We start from the raw sequence: 26,933 nt of genomic DNA, 5'->3' as shown, positions 1-26,933 counted from the left end.
CCATTCTTTTGGCTCCCTCCATGAATCTCTTCACCACCTGCGAGCTGAAGAAACTTCCACCCTTCTCACCTCTGGTGTAGGCAACGATCGCTGCTAGGTGCACCCTTAGGGAGCTCGAGCAGAGGTTACTCTTTAGAAGGTGTGTGAGGTACCTCAGCACCGTTGAGTCTCTTGTCATTCTGTTGTGCAGGCCCTTCTTCCTGCACCACACCGTGAATCTCTTCCACTTTGCGCTGTAGCACTTTCTTGTAGTAGGTTTCCTTGCCTCCCGTAGCACTCGCATAGTGCTCTGAGGTAACCTTAGGTGTGCGAACTCTAGGTCTTCAGGAGCCATGCTGCTAGGTTGAGGGTCTCTGGCTCTGGGTGCAGGACCTCCCCGTTTTGCATTGAGAGCAGGTCTTTTCTTCGCTCGAACCTGTACGGATTGCCTTGCGCCATTTCTTGAATCTGTGAGAACCATGTCTGCCTCGCCCACTGTGGGGCCACCAGGATCAGAGTCATGTTGCTGGTTCTGCACTTGTCGAGCACTCTGTGCAACAGGGGTATCGGTGGAAAGGCGTAGGCAAATGTCCTCGACCAGCTTATCCATAGGGCATTTCCCTTGGATTGCTGATCTGGTTGCCTGGACGCGAAGCTTTGGCATTTTGCATTGTGGCGTGTTGCAAAAAGGTCTATTGTGGGAGTCCCCCATCTCCGGAAGAGTTTCTCCGTTTCCTGGCCATTGAGCTCCCACTCGTGCGATGCTGAGGTCTGCCTGCTCAGCCAGTCTGCCTCCACATTGTCCTTCCCCGGTAGGTGAATTGCCAGTAGATCTATCCTGAGAGGTATGGCCCATCTCCAAATCTCCTGAGCTAGGGATGAGAGGGGAAACGACTGTGTCCCCCCTTGTTTGTTGATGTAGAACATCGCCGTGGTGTTGTCTGTCTGCACCAACACCCTCTGCCCGCACAGGTGTCTCTGGAATGCCTTCAGGGCTAGCAGTATTGTTTTCAACTCGAGGTAGTTGATGTGGCGGACCGCGTCTGCCGGAGCCCATAGACCCCTCACTCTGAGGTTGTCCATGTGCGCTCCCCATCCCATCTGCGATGCGTCCGTGGTAATGGTCACTGTTGGGCTTGGTGGTGTCAGGCTTCTCCCTGTTGTTATGTTGTCTCTGTTCCACCAAGTTATCTCCTCCTGCACTGCGTGCGTAACAACCACTAGATCCTCCCAACTTCCGTTTGCTTGTGACCATTGCTGTTGCAGCCATTCCTGGAATGGTCTCATGTGCAGGCGTACATTCGGCACCAGGTGGATACAGGACGCCATCATCCCCATCATCTTGCTCACCGCCCTCACTGTCAGAGCTCGCCCCTTCTGGTAGAGCTGCGTCTCCTTCAGTAGGGCATCTGTCCTCCTGTCGCTGGGCACTACTGTACTGTTGAGGGAGTTGATCTGTGCCCCCAGGAAAATCTTTACCTGCTCCGGTTCCAGCGATGATTTTCCCCAGTGGATGGAAAATCCCAGATTTGTGAGGGTGTCCGTTACGCGTTTTGCGTGCCTCTCGCACTTCTCGCGTGAGTTTGCCTTGACCAGCCAGTCGTCCAAGTAGGGGTATACGTGTATGCCCTGCTTTCGTAGGTGTGCCGCTACCGCCGACAGGCATTTTGTAAAGACCCTTGGCGCTGATTTTAATCCGAAGGCCAGGGTTGTGAACTGGTAGTGTTCCTGTTCGATGTTGAATCTTAGAAGGCCCTTGTGCCTTCTGTTTATTGGGATGTGAAGGTAGGCATCCTTGAGGTCCACGGTGACCATGAAGTCCCCTTCTCTTATCTGTGGCAGTACCTCCTGCAGTGAAGTCATTTTGAACCTTTGTGTTTTGACGAACTTGTTTAGGTACCGGAGGTCCAGTATGGGTCTGAGGTCTCCGTCTACCTTCGGAACCACGAAGTAGTTTGAGTAGACCCCTTTGTTGCGTTCCCTGAACGGCACTGTCTCTATGGCTCCCTTTTGCAGGAGTTTCCTTGTTTCTTCTCTGAGTATTGCCAGTTCTTGGGCCGATCTCTGTCTTTCCTTCGGCTTTCTGTTTGGAGGTCTTTTCTCCAAGTCTACGCAGTATCCGTACTGCACGATGTTCCGTATCCACTTGTCTGTGGTTATGCGCCGCCACTCCTGAAGGTAGAACCTCAGCCTTCCGCCTACCGGTGACGTATGCTCGTAGGCTCTTGGATCTTCTCTTCCCCCTGATGACACCTTTTTGCGCCTCACCCTTGGGGGCCTGACGAGGGTGGGCGTCTTCTTGCGTGCTGAGTCACTTCGAGGAGGGCTGATCGCCCCCTCTCCTCCTTTGGCCACGTCCGTTCCCTCTCCCTCGAAAGGACTGGCCCCGAGGTTGATATTGCCAGCTTTGCTTCTGCTGACTTTGTCCGTGACCTTCGCCCTGCTGACCTTGTTGGAACGCCTGGTGCGACGTCCCCTGTTGGCTTCCACCCCTACCGTAGGGTCTCCTCGAGGGATTTCCTCGTCTCATTCCCCTCAGCTGCAGGGCCCCCATGGACCTCGCTGTCTCGTTCTCCTTCTTGAGCTGGGTGAGCTTCTCGTCCGTTGCTCCGAACCGTGTCTCTCCGTTGAAGGGAGTGCCCAGGATGTTGTTCTGCACTTCCGGTTTGAATCCCGAGATTCTTAGCCATGCATGCCTCCTTTCTGTGACCCCTATGGCCATGAGTCTTGCTGAAGTCTCTGCCCCATCCAACGCCGTCTTTATACAGGAGTTGGCGATGTTCTTGCCTTCATCTACCAGGTGAGAGGCTCTCTGGCGGTATTCTTCGGGGAGGTGCTTTACTAGCTCCCCCATTTCATCCCAGTGTTGGTACTGGTGTCTATTTAGGAGTGCATTTGAATTCGCCATGCGCCAGTGCATTGCGGCGTTCCTCTCGACCTTTCTGCCTGTGAGGTCGATTCTCCTGCTCTCTTTATCTGGAGGTGGGCCCGAGGTTGCTGGCACGTTGGCCCTTCTCCTGGCCGTGGAGGCAATGATGGAGTCTGCGGTGACACTACCCTTGATGTAAGGTGGGTCCAGGGAGGAGTGTTTATACTTTTTCTCTGTCCTGGGCGTGATCGACCGACAGGTGGCAGGCTCCTTGAAGGCTTCTCTCCCCTGGTTCATCACGCTTTGTAGCATGGGGAGGAACTGGCTCCTAGTCTGGATGGGGAGCAGTGTTTCGACGAGAAAATCTGCTTTCGGCCTCTCGTCGAGCTTGACGCCGAAGGCCATTGCTGCGCTCTTCACCACCATATTGTACACCCCGATGTCGTCTGGTGGCGAAGGCCTCGAGGGGTACGTGTCCACGGCCTCCTCCGGGTTTTCGGTGTCGAGATCTTGCCATTCGACGTCGTTGCCGGTAGATGTCGCCGATTCGAAGAACGATTGTTGGTCTTCTTCCTCGGCTTCTTCCTCATAATAGGGCTCCTCTTCCTCTTCGAGGTCCCTTGTCAGCCCTTCGGCGTCGAACTCCTCCTCGACTTCGACGACGTCCGCCGCTGAAACCGTTGGAATCTTGAATTCCTTCATCCTGGCGTCGAACTCCTTCTTCCTTTGAAGGATGTTCTCCATTTCGGCCTCGAGCCGCCTCTTCTTTTTCTCCATTTCGGAGATGCTTTCGGCGTCGACCGCGGGCCTTTTCGATGAAACTTGCGTCGACGTCGAACGTTCTTTCTGCGTCGATCGGCCCGTTTCATGGGATGATTTCGACGACCCTTGCCTTTCGGCGTCTTTCTGCGCCAGGGAGTCCTTTTGTAAGGATCCGCTGGGCCTTTTGTCCGAAGTTCCCCCTTTGGACGTCGAAGTTTTCGGCGCCGGGGCTCCCTTCGTGGACCTTGACTCAGTTTTTCTCGAGTCACCCTCGTGTTTTCGAGGTGTTTTTTGATTTGCGCTCGACGATTCTCTTACCTCGTCTTCTTTCTTCTTGTCGGTCTCTACGACCGTGAAGTTTTCGGCTGCCTCGGCGACGTTGTCCTCGTCGTCCGTGTCGAGGCCCAGCGCGTAGAGTGTCGGGGGTTTTCCTTGGCCCTCCATGTTGGCGTTGGCTCTCCTCTGCCTCTCTCTCACCCTGAGTGTCTTCGGCGCGAAGACTGAGCAGGCGTTGCAGTCGATACTCTGATGATCCACCGGTAGGCAGAGGTTGCAGACCGGATGCAGGTCTTTCTGCGCGAACTTGTGGTGGCAGTTTGGGCAGAACTTGAATGGCGTCTTGTCCATTTCGCTCAGGGTCTCTGAGCGTGCATTCTCCAAGGTTGTCGAAGAAAAAGGCTCGCTGGTCTTCTTTCTTCGCGTTCCTGTCGAAATCTGTTCTTTCCTGATGTCTTTCTATCGATGAAACTCGCTTTTCTTCCTTCTTCCTCCGAGTGAACTTCTGGAGCTTCCCGATGACGATCCAGACCCAACGGCGGAAAAAAGAATATGAAGATGGCGCCCCAAAGGTGGGACTTCCGCAGGAAGCACGACGACGTCACGGGAGGTGCACCAAATGGTGGACGTCGACGCCCACCTGGGCTACAAAAAAAAAAAAAAAAACAAAGAAAAGACTACGAATCCGGACCCAACCACAAGATCGCGGAATAATGCACAGCATAGTGAATCCAGAAAGATTCACGCTGCAAAACCTCTGGATTCACGCTGCAAGCGCAGTCATGGTGGGCAGGGGAGGTCAGCCAACGCTGGACACGAGGTCTTGATTGATGGGCAGACTTCACTGCACAGGTGAGCCAATCAGGCTCTGGCCGTGGGCGTCGGGTGCAGAGTGGGCTCGGGACGGGGATCCACCTGGATACAGAGTCTTTGGAATCGATTTCTTCTGAACAGGTCTGCTGTCCTCAGGAGACTGGAGTCTTTATTGAAGGCAACAGTCCTCCCAGGTGCTTTGGAGGTCGCAGGGCCATCGAAGCTGTAGACAGGCCGGTAGGGCTAGAGCCAAGGCAGTTGTAGTCACCAGGCTTCTGCTGCAGGGTGTCTTCTTTCTTCTTAGGTCATCTCTGATCGGAGTTCTAGGTCTGGGGGAGCCACCTGAATACTAAATTTAGGAGGCGTTGTAGGGGAGTGGCAGGTAGGGCCAATGGGCAGCTTAACTGGGTGACTACAACATCTATTATGCCACCCTCCTGTGGGAGGGGGCATAGACCTATCCCTGATTGGAGGGGCCACCTCATCTTCAAGATGGAGGGGAGTGAAAGATGTGCTTCACCTCACCTCCCCCACCTTAGGGGTGGAGTTGGCAGAGGTGGGCAAACCTGCTATTCTTCTAAGTTTTCCCGCAGATGTTTCCGCCCAAAGTGGGGGGTGTAAACCAGGGGCTGCCATCTGCTGCTAGCAGGCGAGGCTGGGGGTCACATTACAAAGGCAGCAGGCCTTTGAAGCTTCACTCTTCGAGCACTGGGTCATCCAAGGAGAGGAGCTTTGACACCTCTGACCAGAATGTGCATTGTTCCTGGTCCCAGAGAGCAGAGGCTCTGCACCCAGGGCCCAGAAACAGGTCTGTGTATGGCAAGCTGCCTAAAGCCAGTCAGTGACCGCCCCAGGGTTGGCAGGTTTTCAGGGGGCACCTCTGAGGTGCCCTCTGAGCACATGGTTTGATAAATCTCACACTGGCATCAGTGTGGATTTATTACCAGGAGTTAGTTGTTTGGTACCAAACACTCCAGGTTTCAGTGAAGCCCTCATGGTAATGGGGAACTCGAGTCATCGAATTTCCTACCCACATACTCCTTATGGCTTCCCTGGCACAATAATTAAGAACTGACTAAAGTATTGAAGGGGTGTTAACACTCATGCAGATAGGCCCACACCTGTAGTATAGTGTGCCCTGCCTTTAGGGCTGTAAGGCCTGCTAGAGGGGTGACTTACCTATACCTTGGGCTATGCTGGCTGGCAAGGTACCCAAGCAGGGTGCCCTGTTGACTGTCGTTTTTCAACTCACTGGGGCATGCAAGCTGCAAGGGCAGTGGCATGGTCCCAGTGAGGGCGTCCCAGGGGACCCTCTTCTGCTTCCAGGTCCTGGGTACGTAGGGTGACACGTATCAGGGACTTACAGGGGTCAGAAGTACCAATTGTGGATATGTTTTAGGGAAATAACTCTGGTACTGGAAAACTGGACAGCAGGGTCCCAGTACTCCACAGTCAAAATTGAATCAAAAGCCAGGCAAAAGGGGGAGGGGAAGTTACTGCAACAGAACATCATTTTCTCACAACGAGGCTCTCCTCTCCTGGTTGGAGAATCAGGATACAGGCATGCAGGTGTATGATGTTGAGCTACTGCTGGTTAGATAGGCAAGGATCCGGTTTGCAGGATGTAGTCAAGAAACCATGAGTAAGGGCATCATTTAAAGGTTGGGTCAGACCAGGTTAGAGAATTTCTGATGGAGGTTTTTTTTCTCTCAATGAAGAGCTCCCTTTCAGGGGAAGTGTGTAGCAAACTTGAATTTTGTAAATTTCATTATACTGCATCATCAGTACAGCAAGAGGAAAGTAATCCATCACCTTTCTCTTCTTCATCAGTGTCATAGGGATTGCTACATGTTTCTCATTTAGTGTTAGAGTCACACCCAAAAAGAATGGAACCTCTAATGAAAGAGGCAAAGTATGGGTAAGCCTGCATAATGACTGGTTGGACGTTCGTTAACTCATAGATGGGCATTGGTAGAGCTCGGGCTAAAGTAATTTTGGGGTCGGACATAGGTATCATCATCAGGTCTGCCATCAGCACTGGTGAAGTCCGCATTAGTGCAAAAGAAACCAGCATGTATTTTAGGGCTAGAACGGGATTCTAGACCACATATAGTATTAGCCTGGTAAAGCATTCCAAGGGGACAGACTGCGCGGAAGCAGGCCCACTGGAAGTAGTCCAAATGGTGGCCCGAATTCCGCGGTGCCACAAGCCACGGCAGAGAAGGCAGAAACACACCAAAGAGGTGCAGCATGGCCTCCTCAACGGCCGCTATCAGCAGTGGTATCGCAACAGCCCAGGGAATTCAGGGACCGTATGGAGAAGCTGTAGAATCGATTCAGAAACTAGAGTCTTCGATGGAGTGGGATGTATATCTAGCTATCTTTGCATCGCCTCTCTAGCTAGAAGGGCAAGATGGGGAAGAGCAATATTTTTTGTTTGGACTTTGACTAACCCAAAGACTTAGAGTAGGAAGTGAATCATTTGCAGGAATGGCCAGGCACGTGACTTTGGGTGGGAGGAAGATCAGAGCTTCAACAGCGAGGACTTGTTGCTTTTCTTCGGCATAGTAGAGCTTTGTTTTCACATCTCTTAAAGTTTACAGGTGCGTGAGGGCACACATGTCGCATGACATGAGAACTCTAACCAGACCACCAGGACCAAAGACACATCTTGTGCGCGTCCTTAGATTACATCTGCTTCCTACAGTTCCAGCAGGGTTTGAAGCCTGTACTTTACAGAGGGAAAATGATTCCTTAGCACAATGTCTAAAAGCTTTGGAATACCTCAACAGAAGGCACAGAAAGAAAGGAACCAACGTCACTGCACGGGGTTGGTGCTTATGCAGCTCTACTCAGTCCCTTCCCAGGCGGTATGAATCCAATGGGGAGTCACACCACCACCTGCTGGCATGCAGGAGCACTGCTTTTGAAATTGGCTTGAATAGGATCAGCGACAGGACATTTTTAATAATTCATGTCCACAGAATAAGGAGTTCATGTTTTAATAAAAACTAGACGGTGGCTCCAACGAACACTGCTTACACCCTATGGGCATTGACCTAGCGGTTTTAAAGTTTGGGACATCATCAAGATCCCTTGCCTCTGTTTAAATATTTACCGATAAGGAAGATAAACAGCCTTCCTTACACTAGAGAAAACTGTCCTGAAGAAGGTGAACATCTGTCTACTCACCGAAACACCGCGTCGAACTTGTTTTCTAAAATGTTATGATGAAATGTTTTTATGTATAAAAATTGTTTTTAATTACTGATTGTAATAATGAATAGAATACATTTTAATGACACCATTTGATTTTTTATTGTTTTTTTGTGTTTAACTGCCGTGCCTTACAATAATAATATTTCTTGTATTATCCTTTTTGTATGATTCTTGATATTGTTGATGAATTTATTTCCAATGTGGTTCGTGATACAATCTTGGTAGAGCTGTGCCTTTTAGTAGTGACACCTTTGCTTCCTGAACCATACTGCATTAAAAACAGTTGACTGTTACCCCAAAGTAAGCAAATCATATAAAGACACTATTGGATGTAGCTTGTATGCTGTATAACCCCTTCTAGGGTGCATGCTCAGACTGTTAAAATAAAAGGGTGACAAAATAAAGACAAAGAGCTAAGTGGCTATTGGCAGAACCAAATAATATCAACACAATACCTGATTTAATAAAAGACTGCAACTGTTCAAGAAAAACAGCTTTAACACAATTGCTAAGTCAGAATACAGTTTTACTATGGGTTTGGCCTTGAATCAAAAAATGTGAACAATTCAGATACCCATGACAAACTTTTGATTTTCCCAGGCACTCACTTGGTCTGGCCGGCCCTCAGCATCCCTCAGCTCAATATACTCCTTTTGCTTGACACGGTTCAGATCTTCATGGAGGCCATCAAGAAGGAAGGACAATAGCTCTTGGGAATCGTGCTGTTGATAGCCCAAGAATTGCGATGCAAAGTGTCCAACCTTAGTCTGTGAAAAACGTACAAATTGTGCATAAGAGATCTTACACATCTAGGGTGAATGTGCTACTCCTTTTATAGTTCAAATGCGACTTGTGGGACTTCCAACTGTACTTCCAAAAATGAAATGGCTTACATAAATCAGACACTATACCAATAAAAGCTGGTGTACAACAGGAGCCCATCAACAGTTGTACTCTAAACAAGAGCCAGGTCAGATTTTTAGAAAATCCACAAAATAAATGTACATACAATAAAACTAAAAGGTTATCAGACATGGATAGGGTTATCCTGAAAATCTGACAAGCTAGTGTCCATTGACACCCAATACTGAGCACCCTGCGTGTTCACTATTGAGCACAAAGTTGCTGCAGCCTCTAAAGATAACAAACAAGTTATCTATGGGTAATCCAGTCTGCTCTTTGTATTTCAATATCATACCATGTGTAGCCTTTTGCACCAGTTTAAGCTGCAAGGATTCACATAACTTATTGATGTCAAAGAAATCAGCCTCCACTTTTTATATGATTTTTAAAGATATCAAAACAGTTAACCAAACTTCAGGACGAGACCTTTAAAATCCAGTTTTTCTCATTTCCTGGGCCATCTATAGGGCGCCTCTTTATGAAGGCCAGTTATTCCATGCTAGTATATCCTAGGACTCATCCCTCCAGTCGCACACAACTCTAACTCCTTCAACACCACCTCATTGAAGTACAGGAGTATTTTTCTTAAATCCATCCCCTAAAGCCATACCAAATTATGTCACATTAAATAACTACTGCAGGTGTGGAACTGCAGACTTTGATCATACGCCTTTCAGAATCTCTCTAAAGCAGCACATTATCTTTGTTCCTTTATGGTATGGCAGTGGCTGCTTCCCAGCACCTTTCAATGCAACTGCATTATTTGGTCACAGGGGGGTCCATCAGTTATGACCTCACAGGTTTGTTGACTACTTAATTCTATAGTAACCACCGAGTTTAAAAACTCGTATTATCAACAGAAAAAGTAAGCCAGTTATGGGTGCTCAGCTGCAGGATTTAAAAGTTAAGAAAAGCCTGCCACCTTTGGAATGATTACGTAAACAACCTCTTTCTTGTTTTTCCTAACCAACAAGCCGTTAAACCTACAAGTGGTGTGCACTTCCAATTATGGGAAATACTACTATGTGATTTAGATTGCAGCAGGCTATCCCCTCGTCCTCTCACCCAGACAAATCCTAAACGCCTACCTGGGTGAATAAAAAATAAAAATAAAAAAAAGACCTCATTCATCTGATTGACATGTCTGCTTGCAATCATGAAATGGAAATTGCCTGTATACCACTGAAAAAATAGCGTACAACCCAAAAAATGTTTAACATTTTTTGTATCCGGTTTCTTTTTTTTTTTCTTTTTTTTTCGATTTTTAGAGCGCGCAAATACCCTAGGGTGTCTCGGCGCTGTAGTTGCAGAACTCTCCGGAGGAGGGGGGGGGGGAGATTAGGCAGGGAACAACCATGTCTTTAGTTGATTTCTGAAATTAAGAAGGGTCGGAGCGATCTTAATGTTTAGAGGAAGTGCGTTCCACATTTTGGCCGTGGCAACAGCAAAGCGTTTGTCGCCCCAGTTGGCCCTTCTTGTACGGGGGACCATGAGTAGGTGCGCTGAGGATGACCGCAGAGTTCTAGTATGTTCAAGCGGTCGGAAGGCTTTTCTTAAGAATAAGGGTCCTTGATCGTGAATGGCCTTATATGCAATGCATAAAGCCTTAAACTTGATGCGGCTCCTCACCGGTAGCCAATGTAATTGTCTGATGTAGGGGGAAACTGATGCAAATCTCGGGATAGATAGCAGTGTTCTAGCGGCAGCGTTCTGGACAGTTTGCAGTTTATTAAGAACCTTTTGTTGTGTATTGAGTAACAATGCATTGCAGTAATCAGTTTTGGAGAATACTAGTGTACTGACCAAGGTTTTACCTGCATGTGACGGAAGGTATGGGATTAGTTTTTTTATCCTTTTTAGTACGTGGAAGGAAGAAGAAACCACAGCATTGACATGTTGCTGGAATGTCAATTTGTTATCGAAGATAACGCCCAAGTTGCGTACCTTCGTCACAGGTTCTGGCGGTTGTCCCATCTGGTGAGGCCACCATTGAGGGGACCAGGTGGGTTGAAGCCTCCCGAATGTCATCACTTCTGTCTTATCAGAGTTGAGTTTAAGACAGTTGGATGACATCCAGGAGCTTATTGCCTTCATTCCCATTTGGAAATTGGCTGCTACTGAGATTCCGTCATTATGTATCGATAACACCAATTGGGTATCGTCAGCATAGGTAGTGAGGGAGATTCCACAGGATTTTATGACCCTCGCCAGGTCCGACACATAGATATTAAATAGTGTCGGACTTAGCGAGGATCCCTGTGGTACTCCACATGGCAAGGAGAAGGTCTGGGATGTGAAATTGCCTAGTTTCACTGTTTGTGGACGGTTCGACAGGAATGAGGCCAGGAGGTTTTTTGCTTTGCATGTGATTCCTATGGCTTCGACACGGTCGATCAAGGTGGCGTGGTCGACCGTGTCGAAGGCCGCAGATAAGTCCAGGAGTACTAGAACTGCGGCTCCTCCATTATCCATTGTGGACCTAATCTCATCTGCTGCTTTCAACAGTGCCGTCTCTGTTCCGTGGCCCTGTCGAAACCCAAATTGGGTGTCATCCAGTAGATTATTGTGATGGATGTAATTTGACAGCTGGATATTCATGATCTTTTCAAAGATCTTTGCAGGGAATGGGAGGCAGGCAATAGGCCTATAACTAGCAGGAAGGAGAGGGTCTAGACTAGGTTTTTTAAGCAGCGGTTTGATTATTGCTTTTTTCCACTGCGGGGGGTATACACCGGATTCAAACATTGCATTGCAGATGGTGGTTAGGGGAGGGACAATAACCTCCGAAATGAGGTTGAGGATGTTTGGAGGGCAAGGGTCCAAAGGTGAGCCGGATTTGGTTCGAGCGATCAGTGGTTGAATAAATTCACAGGAGGTAGGTTCAAAACCTGCGAATGAAGGGCCAGTGTCAGCTGTGGAATGAGAGGGAATGGTCGCTACCTCAGGTGTAAATGTGTTAAAGATAGCTCTAACCTTGTCATCGAAAAAATTGGCTAATGTATCAGAAAGGGCTTGAGACCCTTCTGACTGAGGAACAGATGGATTGGACAGGTAGGTTACTACTTGAAATAGTTTCCCTGAGGAGTTTTTCGCCTCATTAATTTGGCTTGTATAGTATGTAGTTTTTTCTGTTTTATAGTTAGTGAGAGCGCTTTTGTAACTAATCTTGTCAGATGTGTTAAAGTTGCGGCGCCACTGCCGTTCAAGGTTTCTGCAGTACTGACGCTGAAGTCTGAGCGGCTCAGAGAACCAGGGGGCTGATGGACGATTTCTAGTACGGTGGAAGGTTTTAGGAGGTGCTAATTTGTTGCAGGCTTCGATCAGAATCTCCGTATAAGTGTCTGACGCTGCTATGGGATCATGCTCATTAAGTGATGGACTATCCTGAATCATCTGAGTGAGACGTTCAAGATTTAAGTTCTTCCAGTCTCTGAATGTAGTAGAGTGGGAAAGAGACAGCCGAGGGGACGTGGGTTTAGTAGGGATAGAGAAGCATATAGCAGAATGATCAGTCCAGATTAGAGGAATGACCTCTGTGATGGAGATTTCGGGATAGTTGGTGAATACTCCATCCAACGTATGGCCTGCTTTGTGCGTGGGTTTTTTAACAATTTGTGTGAGACCGGCAGTCTCTAAGTCTCCAAGTAACATTTTAGTGTCAGGGTCTTCTGAAACTTCGAGGTGAAAGTTAAAATCACCTAGAATGGTGAACTGTGGTGCTCCAATAGATGTCTCGATTATGTGATCCAGGCGTGCTAGAAATTTGGCTCTGGATCCTGGCGGGCGGTAAATCAACATACCTTTAAATGTTGATTTACTGGATAGGCCTATTGAGAAGAGGAGGGCCTCGCATTCAGGATAGGTTGTATCTGTAGTAGATATTTTAAGGTGATCTTTGTACATGATTGCGACTCCTCCACCCTTCCTTATAGGTCTGTCTAATTTACACACACAGTAGTTGTCTGGTGTGGCGTCTCTGAAATCAGGGCCAGAGGCCTCGTCTCCCCAAGTTTCAGTGATAAATAGAATATTTATCTGTTGCGAGTCTATGAACTCAGCGATTTCAAATTTATGTTTTGGTAGGGATCTTGCATTGATAAGGGCTGCTGTTACAAGAGGGGGAGGTATAGGGGGAGAGATGGGTGGCGTCTCAGTGCAAGTGGGACACTTGAGTGGTCCGAACCTAGGATCGTTGTAGTTAAAGTTTGGTAATGAATGAGGGTACCTGGTTGTTTGTTTGATGCTGAGGAGTTGATCCGGAGTGTAAGTTATTGGTAAGGTGCTGGTTGCGGGATAAGGAGATGAAGGATCAGGGGGGTGGCCCTTAGCCCGGTCTCGGTGCGGACGAGCGCAGACGAGCTTGCCTTATGCGCGCCTTCGGCGCGCATTCGTCGCGCCCGCTGCGCTCGTCCGCTGCGCTTCCTGTGCAGACACATTCTTATGGACTAAAAAGCCAGGGGGTGTGGCCTCGGAGTGGGCGTGTCCTGCTCCGGGCAGGGGGAAATGGTCTTTTCCTAAGCGAGGTACTTGTGGTCTTCTCAGCGCTCGTTTTAGGCAATAAACAAGTGCCTGCACACAGTAATCGTGTGCAGGGATCAGGGAGAGAGTGAAGTTAAAAACATGACATTTTCGATTTTAAAAGCAAAAGCAAAACAAACGTCTCCCGGCTGTGCCTCAGGAGGTAAACAACTAACAAGCGCCCAGCGCGACGGCGCGCTATTTATGCAATGTTCTAGGGGGCGTCGCCTCGGAGTGGGCGTGTCCTGCTCCGGGCGGGGGGAAATGGTCTTTTCCTAAGCGAGGTACTTGTGGTCTTCCCAGCGCTCGTTTTAGGCAATAAACAAGTGCCTGCACACAGTAATCGTGTGCAGGGATCAGGGGGAGAGTGAAGTTAAAAACATGAAATTTTCGATTTTAAAAGCAAAAGCAAAACAAACGTCTCCCGGCTGTGCCTCAGGAGGTAAACAACTAACATTGACTGAACAGGAATGTTTTAGCTTCTTTCAGCACCCATGCAGACACTCCACAATTTCCTAAACTCCCCGAAAATCATTTAGGGCGAGGTATGGCTGTATTTTGACCTGCCCAACCAGTTTTGAAATGGCATGCACATTGGATGTGACTGTGTTAAGCTTCTTGTAATGTTTCTACTGCATTTACACTTAACAGTTATGGCTGGTGAGCGCTGCAAGCAACAATTGCATGCCGAAATTTCTTTTGCACATGTTTATTATGCTTCTGTTAAATCCTACACATGCACAGAACAGGCAGCAGCTTCCGGAGCACTGTGTCATCCTTTTTTAACTTCCCAAACCCCTCTTTTTCCCCTGGTCTATGATCTTTATACTAACTACATAGAGTCTTTCATGGCAGATAGTCCAGGTTTTCTGCCCTCCATCTCACTCTGCTACTCCTATTGAAGCATTGTTTCTGGGTAGTCCAGTGAATGACAAATAGGTTAAGGGTGTCCACCTGTGGTGTCTTCACTATATGGGCAAGTAAGGGTCAGGTAGCGACTTGTGACAGTTCTTTCTTTTGCACCTTTCCTAATCTAAAACACTCCCTATCCTTCAATTCTTCTAGCCTACTAATTACTTTCTTCCACAGAATTACCCTTCTACAATCACTATTAGTCCAGAAGTGTCAGATACTTATTATGCTGTTGTCACCAGCTGGCTCACGGATTGACTCCATGGAGCACTTACCCTGGTGACATGTTACAACTGCTTGACAATGGATTGTATACTGTTGCTCTCGGAGAGATCGTATGAGAAGCTCACCATGGGTCCCTGTAATCAATGTATTTTGCTACCCACTGGATCCTAGTTAGAAGTCTGAAATTTGTACGGCACTACCATTTCTCAAGGACAGTGATGATTTTTTTCTGTACCAGCTGGACAGAGAACATACCTTCCACTTGTGTTTGCTTCGTTTGAACAAATTCTAGGATTGTGGGCCTGCACGTCCAATTGAGATATTTAGCCACCTCTGTCACGCCCGGGTAAACACTCTGGTTGTGTTTCTCCTGTAAATGCATATTTCCTTCTGGACAGAGTCTTGAAATAATTACAAGGCCTCCCTGACCCAGTAGTTAAATGTAGGTCACTTTCCTGTTACCGCAGTGTAGACCGTACAGCGTTTACTCTAGCTGCCTGAAACCAGTGGACTCCTTTGGTTCATTCTGCTATCGCTACTGAATTTCTCCTGTTCATGCCAGCAGGTTACTCCTTGTCCATTCAGGGTGGACATAAACCCTGAAAGCTAAAAGGTATGGTTAGCTTAGAAAACCATAACTCAAACCCACCATGCCAACTGTAACTCACACCCCAGATGCAGTGATCATGATTTCACAATATTTGTACTATTAAATAACAGAACTTTACACCACAACGAACAAGTTACTTACCTTCGGTAATGCTTTTTCTGGTGGATACATTATCTGCCTGTGGATTCCTCACCTTATGAATACCCCCTGCACTGGCATTCCGCGGAAATTCTTTCCTAGTACTCCCACGTCGACGAGGACGTCACAATAGCACGGCTCCGCTCGCGACATCGTATGACGTCATCTGAGCCATAAGAGGACCTCGTCGGCGTGCTGACGTCAGTTCCACCCATTTTCCCGTGCCACGGAGGCAAACGGGCATACCGACACATTTTCAAATGTCAACATAGCATACCAAATATATACACATTTATAAACTCACAAATGCATAATCAATAAAGACTGAGAAATAGCAACTGAATAAGCATTTCTCATTATTAAAATATCAACATGATTAAGACATAATAAAATTAAAAGAATTTGGGTATAAACAGGTGGACAACGGGGAGGCGGGCGGGACAGGGAGGAATCCACAGGCAGATACTGTATCCACCAGAAAAAGCGTTACCGGAGGTAAGTAACTTGTTCTTCTGATGGACCTCACCTTATGAATAGACTCGCAAAGCCATACCTCTCCTGGAGGAGGGTGTCCACCTGACTAGACCAAAAAATCTTGCAAAACAGAACAAGCAAAATAGCCATCCCTCCTAACCTCAGAGTCCAAGCAGTAATGCTTCGCAAAGGTGTGGAGGGAGGCCCAAGTTGCTGCCTTACAAATGTCAACACCTCTAGCCAAAGCAGAAGTAGTAGACTTAGCTCTGGTGGAATGAGCTCTGATGGAATGTGCTCTGATACCTTCAGGAAGGTCCTTCTTGGCCAAGGCGTAGCAAATCTTGATGCACAAGATAATCCACCTGGAGAGGGTCCTCTTGTGCACAGCCTTGCCTTTCATCTTCCCAACATAGCCCACAAAGAGCTGATCGTCCAGCCTCAGATCTCTTGTCCGATCCAAGTAAAAGCTGACAGCTCTCTTAGGGTCCAAACGATGCAGTCTCTCCTCCTCCTTGGAAGGGGGATAGGATAGAAGGTAGGTAAAGTAATGGACTGTCCCAAATGAAAAGTGGTAACCACCTTGGGAAGGAAAGCAGCCCTGGTCCTTAAAACCAACTTATCCGCATGAATGGTCCAGAAAGGAGATTTCGAACTAAGAGCCTGAAGCCCACTTACCCTCCTAGCCAAGGTAATGTCAATCAAGAAAAACGTTTTAAAAGAAAGAAGCCTCAACGGGCAAGTATGAAGAGGCTCAAACGGAGAACCCATTAAAAAGGTAAGAACGAGATTCAAATCCCACTGAGGCATAATGGAAGGTGTGGGAGGGAACTTATTTGTAAGGCCCTTAATGAACCTCATGACAATGGGGGACTTAAATAAAAACGGCTGGTCCGGCAAACATAGAAAAGCCGGCAAGGCCAACAAATAGCCCTTAACAGTGGCTACAGTACAACCTTGCCGTGCCAAAGAAAGTGAAAACTCCAGAATATTAGACAAACGGGCCTTCAAATGGTCAATGTTTCTCTCTCCACACCACCTAACAAATCTGGACAACCTGGAAGAGTAAACAGACTTAGTGGAGTGTCGCCTGGACGATAAAATAACCCACTATATCCGGCAGGAGAGAGAAGGAAATCAGGTGCCCCATTCAATTTCCAGGCATGAAGGTGCAGGCTCTGGAGGTGGGGGTGTAGAACCTGCCCAGCAACTGCGAGAGGAGGTCTGCCCTGAGAGGGAGACGGAGCGGAGGGTGCAATGAGAGGTGAAGTAGATCTGTGTACCACACCCTTCTTGGCCAATCCAGGGCGATCAATATGACTTGGGTCCGGTCTTGGCGAATCTTCCTCAGAACCTGAGGAATCAAGAGTATGGGAGGAAACACGTAAAGGAGCTGTGCACTCCAATACAACTGAACACTCCACCAAATCAGCTCCGCCGCAGCTTCTCTAGAGATCTTGACCTTCTCCCCGAGATCTCCGTTATGCTGATACCACTGTCTGCGGAGGCACCACTGGAGTGTCCTCATGTGCCAGCGTGCATGGTTGACCAACAGAATGCAGGAAGCGAACAGACCGAGCAGGCGAAGAACCTTCAGGACTGGAACAACCGCTCCATTGTGAAATAAAGGAATCATTTCCTGAATGTCGAGAATCCTCTGCGGAGGAGTGTAAGCTCGACAAACAGAAGTGTCCAGTATCGCCCCTATGAACAGGCTGCACTGAGAAGGCACCAGGTGAGTTTTGGGTACATTTATCGAGAAACCCAATTTGAACAACAGATGAGCTGTTACCTGCAAGTGGCGCAAAACCAACTCTGGAGACTCCGCTTTCAACAGCCAGTCGTCCAGGTAGGGGAAAACAGGATCCCCTGACCTCCTGAGATGACCCGCTACCACTGCCATCACCTTTGTAAAGACCCGAGGTGCGGAAGTAAGACCGAACGGAAGAACCGCAAACTGATGATGTTGCGACCCTACCGTGAACCGGAGATACTTCCGATGCAACCTCAGGATGGGAAGATGAAAATACACATCTTGTAGATCGATGGACACCATCCAGTCTTCCTGTTGCAGCGCAAGAAGAACCTGAGCCAAGGTCAACCTTTTGAACTTCAACTGTCTGAGGTAAAGGTTCAAAATACTGAGGTCCAGGATTGGCCTTAAGCGACCGTCCTTTTTGGGGGATCAGGAAATACCGGGAGTAGCAACCCTGACCCCTTTCCTGCTCTGGAACCACCTCTATCTCACCTTTCTGTAGCAAGGTAAGAACCTCCTGCTGTAAAAGCAATAAGTGGTCCTCTGAGCAGCAACCCTGGAGAGGAGGGTAAGGAGGAGGATACTCCAAAAAGGGAAGGGCGTACCCATTCTCTACAAGATTCAAGACCCAATGATCTGACGTGATCAGTCTCCATTCTTGTAGAAAGCGGGACACCCGACTTCCAACCAGACCAACATGTTCCAAGATGGGGGCTCTAGAACTGCTTTCCTGATGTACCAACGGTGGCGGGAGGGGAGGAAGAGGAGGAGGATTATTGTCAAGCTGCTCCCCTGAGGCCTCTTTTATTCTTCCCTCTGTATGACTTGTACAAGGGATTCTGCTGTTGCGGACCCTGTTGAGATTGCTGGTGGCCATGAAAGGAAGCAGATCTCCCAAATCCACGATACCGCTTGTAGCCATATCCTCTGGACTGCACCTGGAGGCCTAGAGACCTTTCAGTAGCCCTGCTGTCCTTAAAATGCTCCAAAGCTGAGTCCGCCTTTGAACCAAAGAGTTTTGACCCAAAGGGCAAATCCAGCAAAGTTGCTTGAACATCAGGTGAGAAACCAGACGATCGAAGCCAAGCCTGTCTCCTTGCAGCCACAGAACACACCATCACACGAGCTACAGAGTCAGCAGTGTCCAGGCCCCATTGAATCACCTGACGTGCCGCAGCCTGTGAATCAGAGAGGACTTCCAAGAAATTAGCCCGATCCTCCTCAGGCAACTTTGGAGCTAGCTGCATGACTGAGTCCATCAAAGCATGGATATACCTCCCAAGAAGACAGGTTGCATTAGTGGATTTAAGAGCCATACTTGCAGAGGAGAACACCTTCTTTGCCGCCTGCTCCATTTTTTTAGAATCCCTATCACCAAGAATGGTAGGGAAAGAACCAGAAGACTGCTTCGAACAAGAAGCCTGGACAACTAAATGTGAAGATAAAAAAGCCGGATCACCAGGAGCAGGCCTGTACCTTCGAGAGATGGAACGAGAAACCGCAGGAGCAGATAAAGGCTTCTGCCACACCTCCATTATTGGTTCCGTCAAAGCATCCGTAAAGGGAAACAATGGTTCAGAAGTTGAAGAAGTATTAAGAACCTCCGTAAGACTATTAGATTTCACCTCAGCTGAGGGAAGCTGCAGACCAAGCAAATCAGCCGCCTACCTTATGACCATATGATAAGGAGCAATGTCTTAGACAACACCAGCATTCACAGATGGGAGATTATACTCAGGAGAAGTAACCAAGCCACTAGCCTCGCGAAGGCCTTCAAACTCATCCATAGAATCAACAATCTCTCCTTCATCCTGATTCTGTGCATATTCCTCCTCTTCAAGGAGACTCTGCGCCTCTCTCTGCTAGAGCGTTGCTTAGGAATCGGCGTCGGCGGTGCCATATGCAATGCCGGTGAAGGCATCAACGACGTCGACGGAGGAGCCTCAGCTTCGAACCTCGACGTCGATTGAACTTGAGGCGGCGCCGAGTCAACAGCCGAAGGAGTCCGAGGAGCCAGAGTGGAGGACCTCGGCGCCGGGAAATGCCAAGCCGGTGTCGATGGCATGAAAGGCATAAAGGTTGCTTGGGGGTAAAATTGAGCAACACCCAAGGTAAAGGCCAAAGGACCCACGGGGCCTGAAGGCGCACCGGATGGAGCAGAGGCCCTGGCAATCATGCCAAACATCGCATTAAGGAAATGCGAAGAATCTGACCCAGGAGCAGGAAAAGGAGGATATGGATCCATACCTTCCTGAGGTCGAGGTGGAGGCTGCACAGCTGGGGACGGAGCCCGCACAGGCGAAGCCACCCAGCCTGGAGACTACTCCCTAGGCACCGGAGACATTTTTGGAGCCGGTGTGTCTTCATACAGCAAAGAGCCTTTCGAAGTCGGCGATAACGGATCCGGAGATGGAACCGGCGTCACCTGAGGAGATGGAGAAACAAAGTCCTTTCTTCGAGGCTGCTCAGCCGGAGTCGATGACCTCGAGGCCCTGGTCTTCGAAGAACGGTGCCGAGAGCAATGTCTCCTATTGGACTTCTTATGTTTCTTCGACTTCGATGTATGGGAAGACGAAGACTTCGCCCTCTTTAGACCCCTCTTCTCCTTTTTGGCTTTGGCCATAAACAACTTCGCTTCATGCTCCTTAATAGCCTTGGGATTCATCTTCCTGCAGCTTCGACATTCTTCGACGTCATGATCAGAAGATAAACACCACAGGCAATCTTCATGCGGGTCCGTGATTGACATATGCTCGCCACACTCTCCGTAGGGTTTAAACCCGGTCTTCCTGGAAGTAGCCATCAGAAACCAACAAAAGATACAAAGTTTTCTTAGAAGAAAATGGAGAGCCCCTAGAAAAACCGTTAAGCGTTGACGGTGCGGAATGAATATGCTACTTACCAGTATGCATCTTTTCTTGGCATGTAGGGCTGCTGACATTCAGATCTGTGCATAGATCGCCGCCTAGTGTTGGGTCCGGATGTTTGCACGTTGTTGTCCTGGAAGAGTCTTCGAAGTATCACGAGATAGGTGACTCCTCCCCTGGACCACAGTGCGCATGGGCATCCTCTCCATCCTTAGATTGTTTTTCGCCATTGTGGCAGTGATGGAGTACATACAGTAAGTGATGACCATGCTATACAGTAATTCTGAGAGCTGCAGCTGCTACAGGCGCCGGGGAGGAGGGTGGGCGATATGAATGTCAGCAGCCCTACATGCCAAGAACAGATGCATACTGGTAAGTAGCATATTCAGTTCGAGGCATGTGGGCTGCTGAATTCATATCTGTGCATAGAATACATAGCAGTACCTCCTATTAGCGGCGGCTACCCGTGCCAGCTGCAGCAGTCTGAAAAAGAGTTTTGAGAACAGCCTGTCCTACAGCTGCCTGCTGTTTTGAGTGTACATCTACGCAGTAGTGTTTGGTAAATGTATGTATAGTGGACCATGTGGCTGCTCTACAGATTTCCTGTAAAGGAATGTTTCCTAGGAAAGCCATGGACGCCCCTAACTTTCGTGTTGAGTGGGCTCGGGGGGAATCGTTAATGTGCGTTTAGCTTTTTGATAGCAAATTTGAATACATTTAACGATCCATCTGGCTATACCGGCTTTGGAAATGGCGTTGCCCTTGTGTTGTGGAGAAAAGGCAACGAACAGTTGTTTTGTTTTCCTAAAATCCTTTGTTCTGTCTATATAGTACATGAGGGCCCTCTTTACATCTAGTGTATGGAGCATTCTCTCCGCGACATTTTCTGGATTTGGAAAGAAAACAGGCAGTTCAATAGTTTGATTCATGTGGAACTGCGATATTACTTTAGGCATGAATTTGGGGTTGGTACGTAGTACAACCCTGTTTGCGTGAACCTGTATGAATGGCTCTTGAATGGTTAGTGCCTGGAGTTCACTAACTCTTCTTAACGAAGTGATTGCTACTAGGAAAGCTACTTTCCAGGTGAGGAATTGAATCTCACATGAGTGGAGAGGTTCGAAGGGTGGACCCATCAGTCTGGTGAGGACCAAGTTGAGGTTCCACATTGGAGCCGGTGGGTGGCTTGGAGGAATTACTCGTTTGAGTCCTTCCAAGAATGCTTTTATGGCCGGCACTCTGAATAAAGAGAGGTGCTGCCTGTTCTGGAGATAGGCTGCTATTGCGGTTAAATGGATACGTATTGAGGTGTAGGCCAGATTGCATCGGTATAGGTGTAAGAGGCAACAGATTATGTTTTGAATGGATGCGTCTAGCGGGTTAATGTCATTGTTGTTGCAGTAAATGACAAACCTCTTCCATTTGGCCGCATAGCAAGCTCTGGTAGTGGGTCTCCTGGCCTCTTTGATGATCTCCATACAGTCAGGTGGCAGGTTTAGGTAGCAAAACTCTAAGACTTCAGGAGCCAGATTGCCAGGTTCAGCTGTTGCGGATCTGGGTGCTGAATTTCGCCATGGTTCTGCGTTAAGAGTGCAGGTTTGATCCGCAGCCTTTGATGTGGCACCACGGAAAGTTCTAGAAAGGTGGTGTACCATGGCTGGCGCGCCCATGTGGGAGCAACTAGGATGAGTGTTAGTGAGTGCTGGCGCAGTTTGCGTGCCACCAGCGGTATTAATGGTGCTGGTGGAAAAGCGTACGCAAATCTGCCGGACCAGTTCATCCATATCGCATTGCCCTGCGACTGTGGATGTGGGAACCTGGCGGCAAAGCTTCGGCAATTTGCGTTTTCGCTTGTGGCGAATAGGTCTATCTCTGGATGACCCCACTGTTGGAAGTACGGTTGGAGAACGGACGGATGTAGCTCCCACTCGTGCATCTGGTGGCTGTGTCTGCTGAGCAGATCCGCCATCTGGTTGTCCTTGCCGGGGAGGTGTTCCGCCATGAGGAATATGTTCCTCTGAATGGCCCACTTCCACATGCTCTGAGCCAGATGAGACAACTGTGGAGAGTGTGTTCCTCCCTGCTTCTGTATGTAGTACATGGCAGTCATGTTGTCCGTCCGGATCAACACGACTTTGTTGCACAAGTGTACTTTGAATGCCTTCATGGCTAGGAAGATTGCCATCAGTTCCAGAAGGTTGATGTGCATCTTCTTTTGTTGTGTCGTCCATAGTCCCTGCACTGTGTAATTGAGTACATGAGCTCCCCATCCCTGGAGAGAGGCGTCCGCCGTCAGTATTATTTGTGGAACAGGCTCTTGGAACGGTCGGCCCTTGCAAAGGTTTTGTGGATTCCACCAATGCAGAGAGTTGTATACCCGACCGCTCACCAACACTAGGTCTTTCAATTCCCCGTGCGCCTGATTCCATTGACGTGCCAAGCACTCCTGAAGCGGGCGCATATGTAGTCTCGCGTGCGGGACTATGAAAATGCAGGAGGCCATCATGCCTATCAACTGCATGAACACTCGCGCAGGAAGGGAGTGTTGAGGTTTGAACTTTGAGATCAGCAGTTGCATGCTGTTGATCCTCACCAAATTTGGCTGAGCTGTGGCTGCCAGAGTGTTTATGGTCGCGCCCAGGTACTGTCGTACGTGTGCGGGTTGGAGATGTGATTTTGGGTAATTTAGTGAGAATCTCAGACTGTGAAGGAGGTGAATGGTGAGGGACATGTGGCTGGCGCATTGCTGGGCCGACTTTGCTTGAACAAGCCAGTCGTCCAGGTAAGGGTAGACATGAATGTGTCGTCTCCGTAGATGTGCAGCCACTGTAGCTAGGCACTTGGTGAAAACCCTGGGTGCTGTTGTCACTCCGAAGGGGAGAAACTTTGAATGGATAGTGCTGTTCCTGAATAGTGAACCTGAGATATTTCCTGTGTGATGGGTGTATGGGTATGTGGAAGTACGCATCTTTGAGGTCTAGTGTGGCTAGGAAGTCTCCCTGGCTGAGCAGCGGGAGAACCTGCTGTAGGGTGAGCATATGGAAATGCTCTGAGAGAATGTAGTGGTTGAGGGGTCTCAGGTCTAGTATAGGTCTGAGTGACCCGTCCTTTTTTGGGATTAAGAAGTACAGCGAGTACACCCCTGTCCCCTGCTGGTTGACGGGCACGACCTCTATTGCACCTTTTTGCATCATACTTAGCACTTCCTGCTGCAATAATGCTAAGTGCTCTACGGACATAGGATGGTGCTTTGGTGGTATGTTGGGTGGAGTGGAGGTTAATTCGAGACAGTAACCGTGTTGGATAATGTCCCTGACCCACCTGTCTGTGGTGATGGATTTCCACGTGGACAGGAACCGCTGGAGTCTCCCCCCCGACAGGTGTTATGTGGTCGGGGGGAAGCAAGAGGGCATCACTGTTTGTTTTTGGGGGAGGACCTGGTGTTGCCGTAACCACGTCCCCTGCCCTTGGTGCTGGAGCCACGATATCCACCTCTGTTGGTTTTATCGTAGGTACTCTGTGTGCCCCCTTTAGTGTATTGCTGCTGTGACCCCTGGCCTCTAGCTGCTACTCTATTCCCGGGGCGACGAAAGGAGCCACTACGAAATTGCTGCGTCTGCAGAGCCCCCATTGACTTCGCAGTGTCAGTGTCTTTTTTTATTTTTTCGAGGGTAGTGTCAACTTCGGGTCCGAATAAGTAGTCGGGGTTGACTGGCTGATTTAGGATGTTGTTTTGAATCTCTGGTTTGAATCCTGAGATTCTCAACCATGCGTGTCGTCGTAACATGACGCTGGTGTTAATTGCCCTAGCTGCTGTGTCGGCAGCATCCAGGGCGCACTTAATGGATGCGTTGGTAAGGAGCTGTCCCTCTCTGATGAGGAGCTCCGCTGCCTCTTTGTATTCATCTGTCAGATGCTGGAGTAGTGATTCTAGTGTGTCGTAGTGGGAACAATCATAACGGGCCAGGAGTGCCTGTGTATTGGCAATGCGCCAAATGTTTGCTGCTTGAGCTGCAATTCTTTTGCCGAGGTCTCCAGTATTTTGGACTCCTTGTCTGGGGGAGGAGCATCACCTGTTGTTTGCGAATGGGCTCGTTTGCGAGCGTTAGCAACTACCATGGAGTCCAGAGGTAACTGACCTCTAATGTACATAGGATCTCCGGGCGCAGGCTTGTATTTTTTTTCAATCCTGGGGTTTAGCACCCGTGCCCTGGTTGTTTCTTTGAAAATGTCCTTCGCAGGTTTGAGAACTCCTTTCAACATGGGCAGAGTTTTGACAGTTCTTTCGGAGGAGGCGAAAGTGTCCACTAAGAAGTCTTCTTCAACAGTGTCAGAATGGAGTTGTACTCCAGGATTGGCGGTAGCACGTTCTATGAGGGCATTGAAGGCAGCAGTGTCCTCCGTGGGAGATGTTAGGCGCTGTAAAGCTGCGTGTCCTGGGTATCTGGCGCGGTACCCTGGTCTGTAGGGTCATCCCATGCCTGATCTGGGTCCTGCTGCTCATCAGGATCGACATCCCCAGGGTAGGTGGTATCATCGCCCATGTAGTCCTCCACTGCGTCCGTTTCTGAAGGCGCAGGAGAAAAGGACTGGGGATCCTGATAGGAGGTTTGCAAGCGTTCATACAGAACTGGTTCCGACTCCGCTGGCAATTTGTGCTTCAGAGGTATTCTGTAGGAGTCCAAGCCCCTCTCTGGCGTGATCTTCCGCTTGCGTAGCATCAGTCTACCAGTGTCGGCGTCGATGAATTGTGGCTGTGAAGGCTCAGAATGTGTGTGTCCAGTAGACGGGGACTGTGTCTGGCGGACACGTGTTTGGATCTCGAACATCTTCGGCGCCGTGGATGGCGGAAAACCAAAAGTGATGTTGGTTGGCGCCGAGGTTGCTTTTGGAGCCTTGTTCGTGTCGGGGCCCGACGTGGATCGGAGGGCTGCCTGTTCTCTGATGCGTTGCAACGACGCCGCGACTTGTCGCACTGAGAACGCCGAAGGTTCTTTGGAGCCAGTCGGCACCGTGGAGGTAGGCGTCGACCGCTTTGGAGCCACGGGGTCATCGATCCGAAGACAGGTATCAATGGTCGTTGGAGTCGACGACTTGGCGTGTGCCGCTGTCTTCGACGTGGACTCAGATGGAGCGGCCATTTTGACTTTGGTGGTCGGGGCCGACTGCTTCGGTGCCAGAGGCCGAGGCGCTTTTGGGGGACCGAGGGCCTTTTTCTTCAGGTCGGTACCGATATCCGCTGCAGTGAGTTCGGTGCCGAAATCCCTTTTACTGCGTTCGGAGCCGACGGCCTTTGCTGGCGTCGAAGGAGTGGAGGTCTTCGAGCCGATCACGGCCAGTTTCACTTTTGGTTTCGGTGGAACTGGTGCGACGATTGGTTTCGGTTTCGTTGAAGGGAATCCAGTCGTCTTTGGCAATAATGGTTCGTGCGTGATGTTCGAGGCCGGGCCCGAAGGCGGGGCCGAAGAACTTTGGGATTGAGCTCGGGTAAGGCCCGGAGGCGATCCTTCGACCTGAGCCGTAGAATGACACACTTTGACGGCCTCTCTATCGACGGGTGGGCCTGGCTCTTCACTAGAGCTATCTTCTTCGGCCCCAAAGGCCTCATCGTAGTCTCCTACCTCGTCGATGACTTCTTCCCTTTGAAAAAGCACTTCATTGTCGTCAGGCCCGGACTGGCCGTAGCGGGCACCGGGCAATCCCCCGGTGCGCCGCACGGGTGGGGGCCGGTTTTGGGCCCCTGGGGGCCGTTTTTGTTACAGGGCCGTTTTTGCAGCATAGCTGCAAAATCAGCCCTGTAACAAAATCGGCCGAAAACCGGCCCTCGCAAAGAGCTCGGCGGCCCCCCGAGTCCCGGGGGGCCGGCTAAGCACTTTGCCAGGGCCGGTTTTGGTTCCCAGTCCGGCCCGGATTGTCGTCTTCCGATCGGGAATCGTGTTCGGAAGCGGGGCTGGAGTTTACTTCTTCCACGCTCTCTGCGTCCTCGTCCTCGGTGCTGAAGATGTTGGCCGGGGCAGGCGCCGATTGCTGCGCTTCAAATCTCGCCGCCCGTCGATTCCGGAGAGTCTTCTTCGATCGGAATCGGGCACAGGCCATACATTTCGACTCATCGTGATCCGGTGAGAGACATTTGTTGCATACCGGGTGGACGTCGATGTGTGGGTATTTTGCGTGGCATAAAGGACACCGTTTGAATGGGGTCCTCGATTCCATCGTCGATGTAAGTCCGATGTTCGGATCAAACGGATCCGAAAGGCTGGAATAAGTTTCTAAACTAATCAAGAAAGCAGTCGATACCGAACGGGAACAGTACCGACGAAAACTAAAGGCCTTTTGGCCTTAAACTGAATTTTCCTAACTTGAGCTAAGATAAGCACATCCGAACCCAATGGCGGAAAAAAACAATCTAAGGATGGAGAGGATGCCCATGCGCACTGTGGTCCAGGGAAGGAGTCACCTATCTCGTGATACTTCGAAGACTCTTCCAGGACAACAACGTGCAAACATCCGGACCCAACACTAGGCGGCGATCTATGCACAGATATGAATTCAGCAGCCCACATGCCACGAACAAAAGGGAATTGACGTCAGCACGCCGACGAGGTCCTCTTATGG

The 26,933-nt window shown here is 49.3% G+C and overlaps 1 protein-coding gene across 1 annotated transcript in view; it reads right to left on the bottom strand.

The window, feature by feature from the left end:
• The window catches only part of USP11 (ubiquitin specific peptidase 11), a 401,576-nt gene that overhangs the window by 227,252 nt on the left and 147,391 nt on the right, over positions 1 to 26,933 (bottom strand). Inside the window, exon 9 of the mRNA XM_085629511.1 lies at positions 8,527 to 8,685. Coding sequence (XP_085485637.1) covers positions 8,527 to 8,685 — 159 coding nt within the window. The remainder of the gene's footprint in view (positions 1 to 8,526; positions 8,686 to 26,933) is intronic.

Source organism: Triturus cristatus, chromosome 10 (genome assembly GCF_964204655.1).
Source record: "Triturus cristatus chromosome 10, aTriCri1.1, whole genome shotgun sequence".
NCBI classification, from domain to species: domain Eukaryota; kingdom Metazoa; phylum Chordata; class Amphibia; order Caudata; family Salamandridae; genus Triturus; species Triturus cristatus.
The sequence above is the reverse complement of the archived record's forward strand: the minus strand, read 5'-3'. Positions and strand labels throughout refer to the sequence as shown.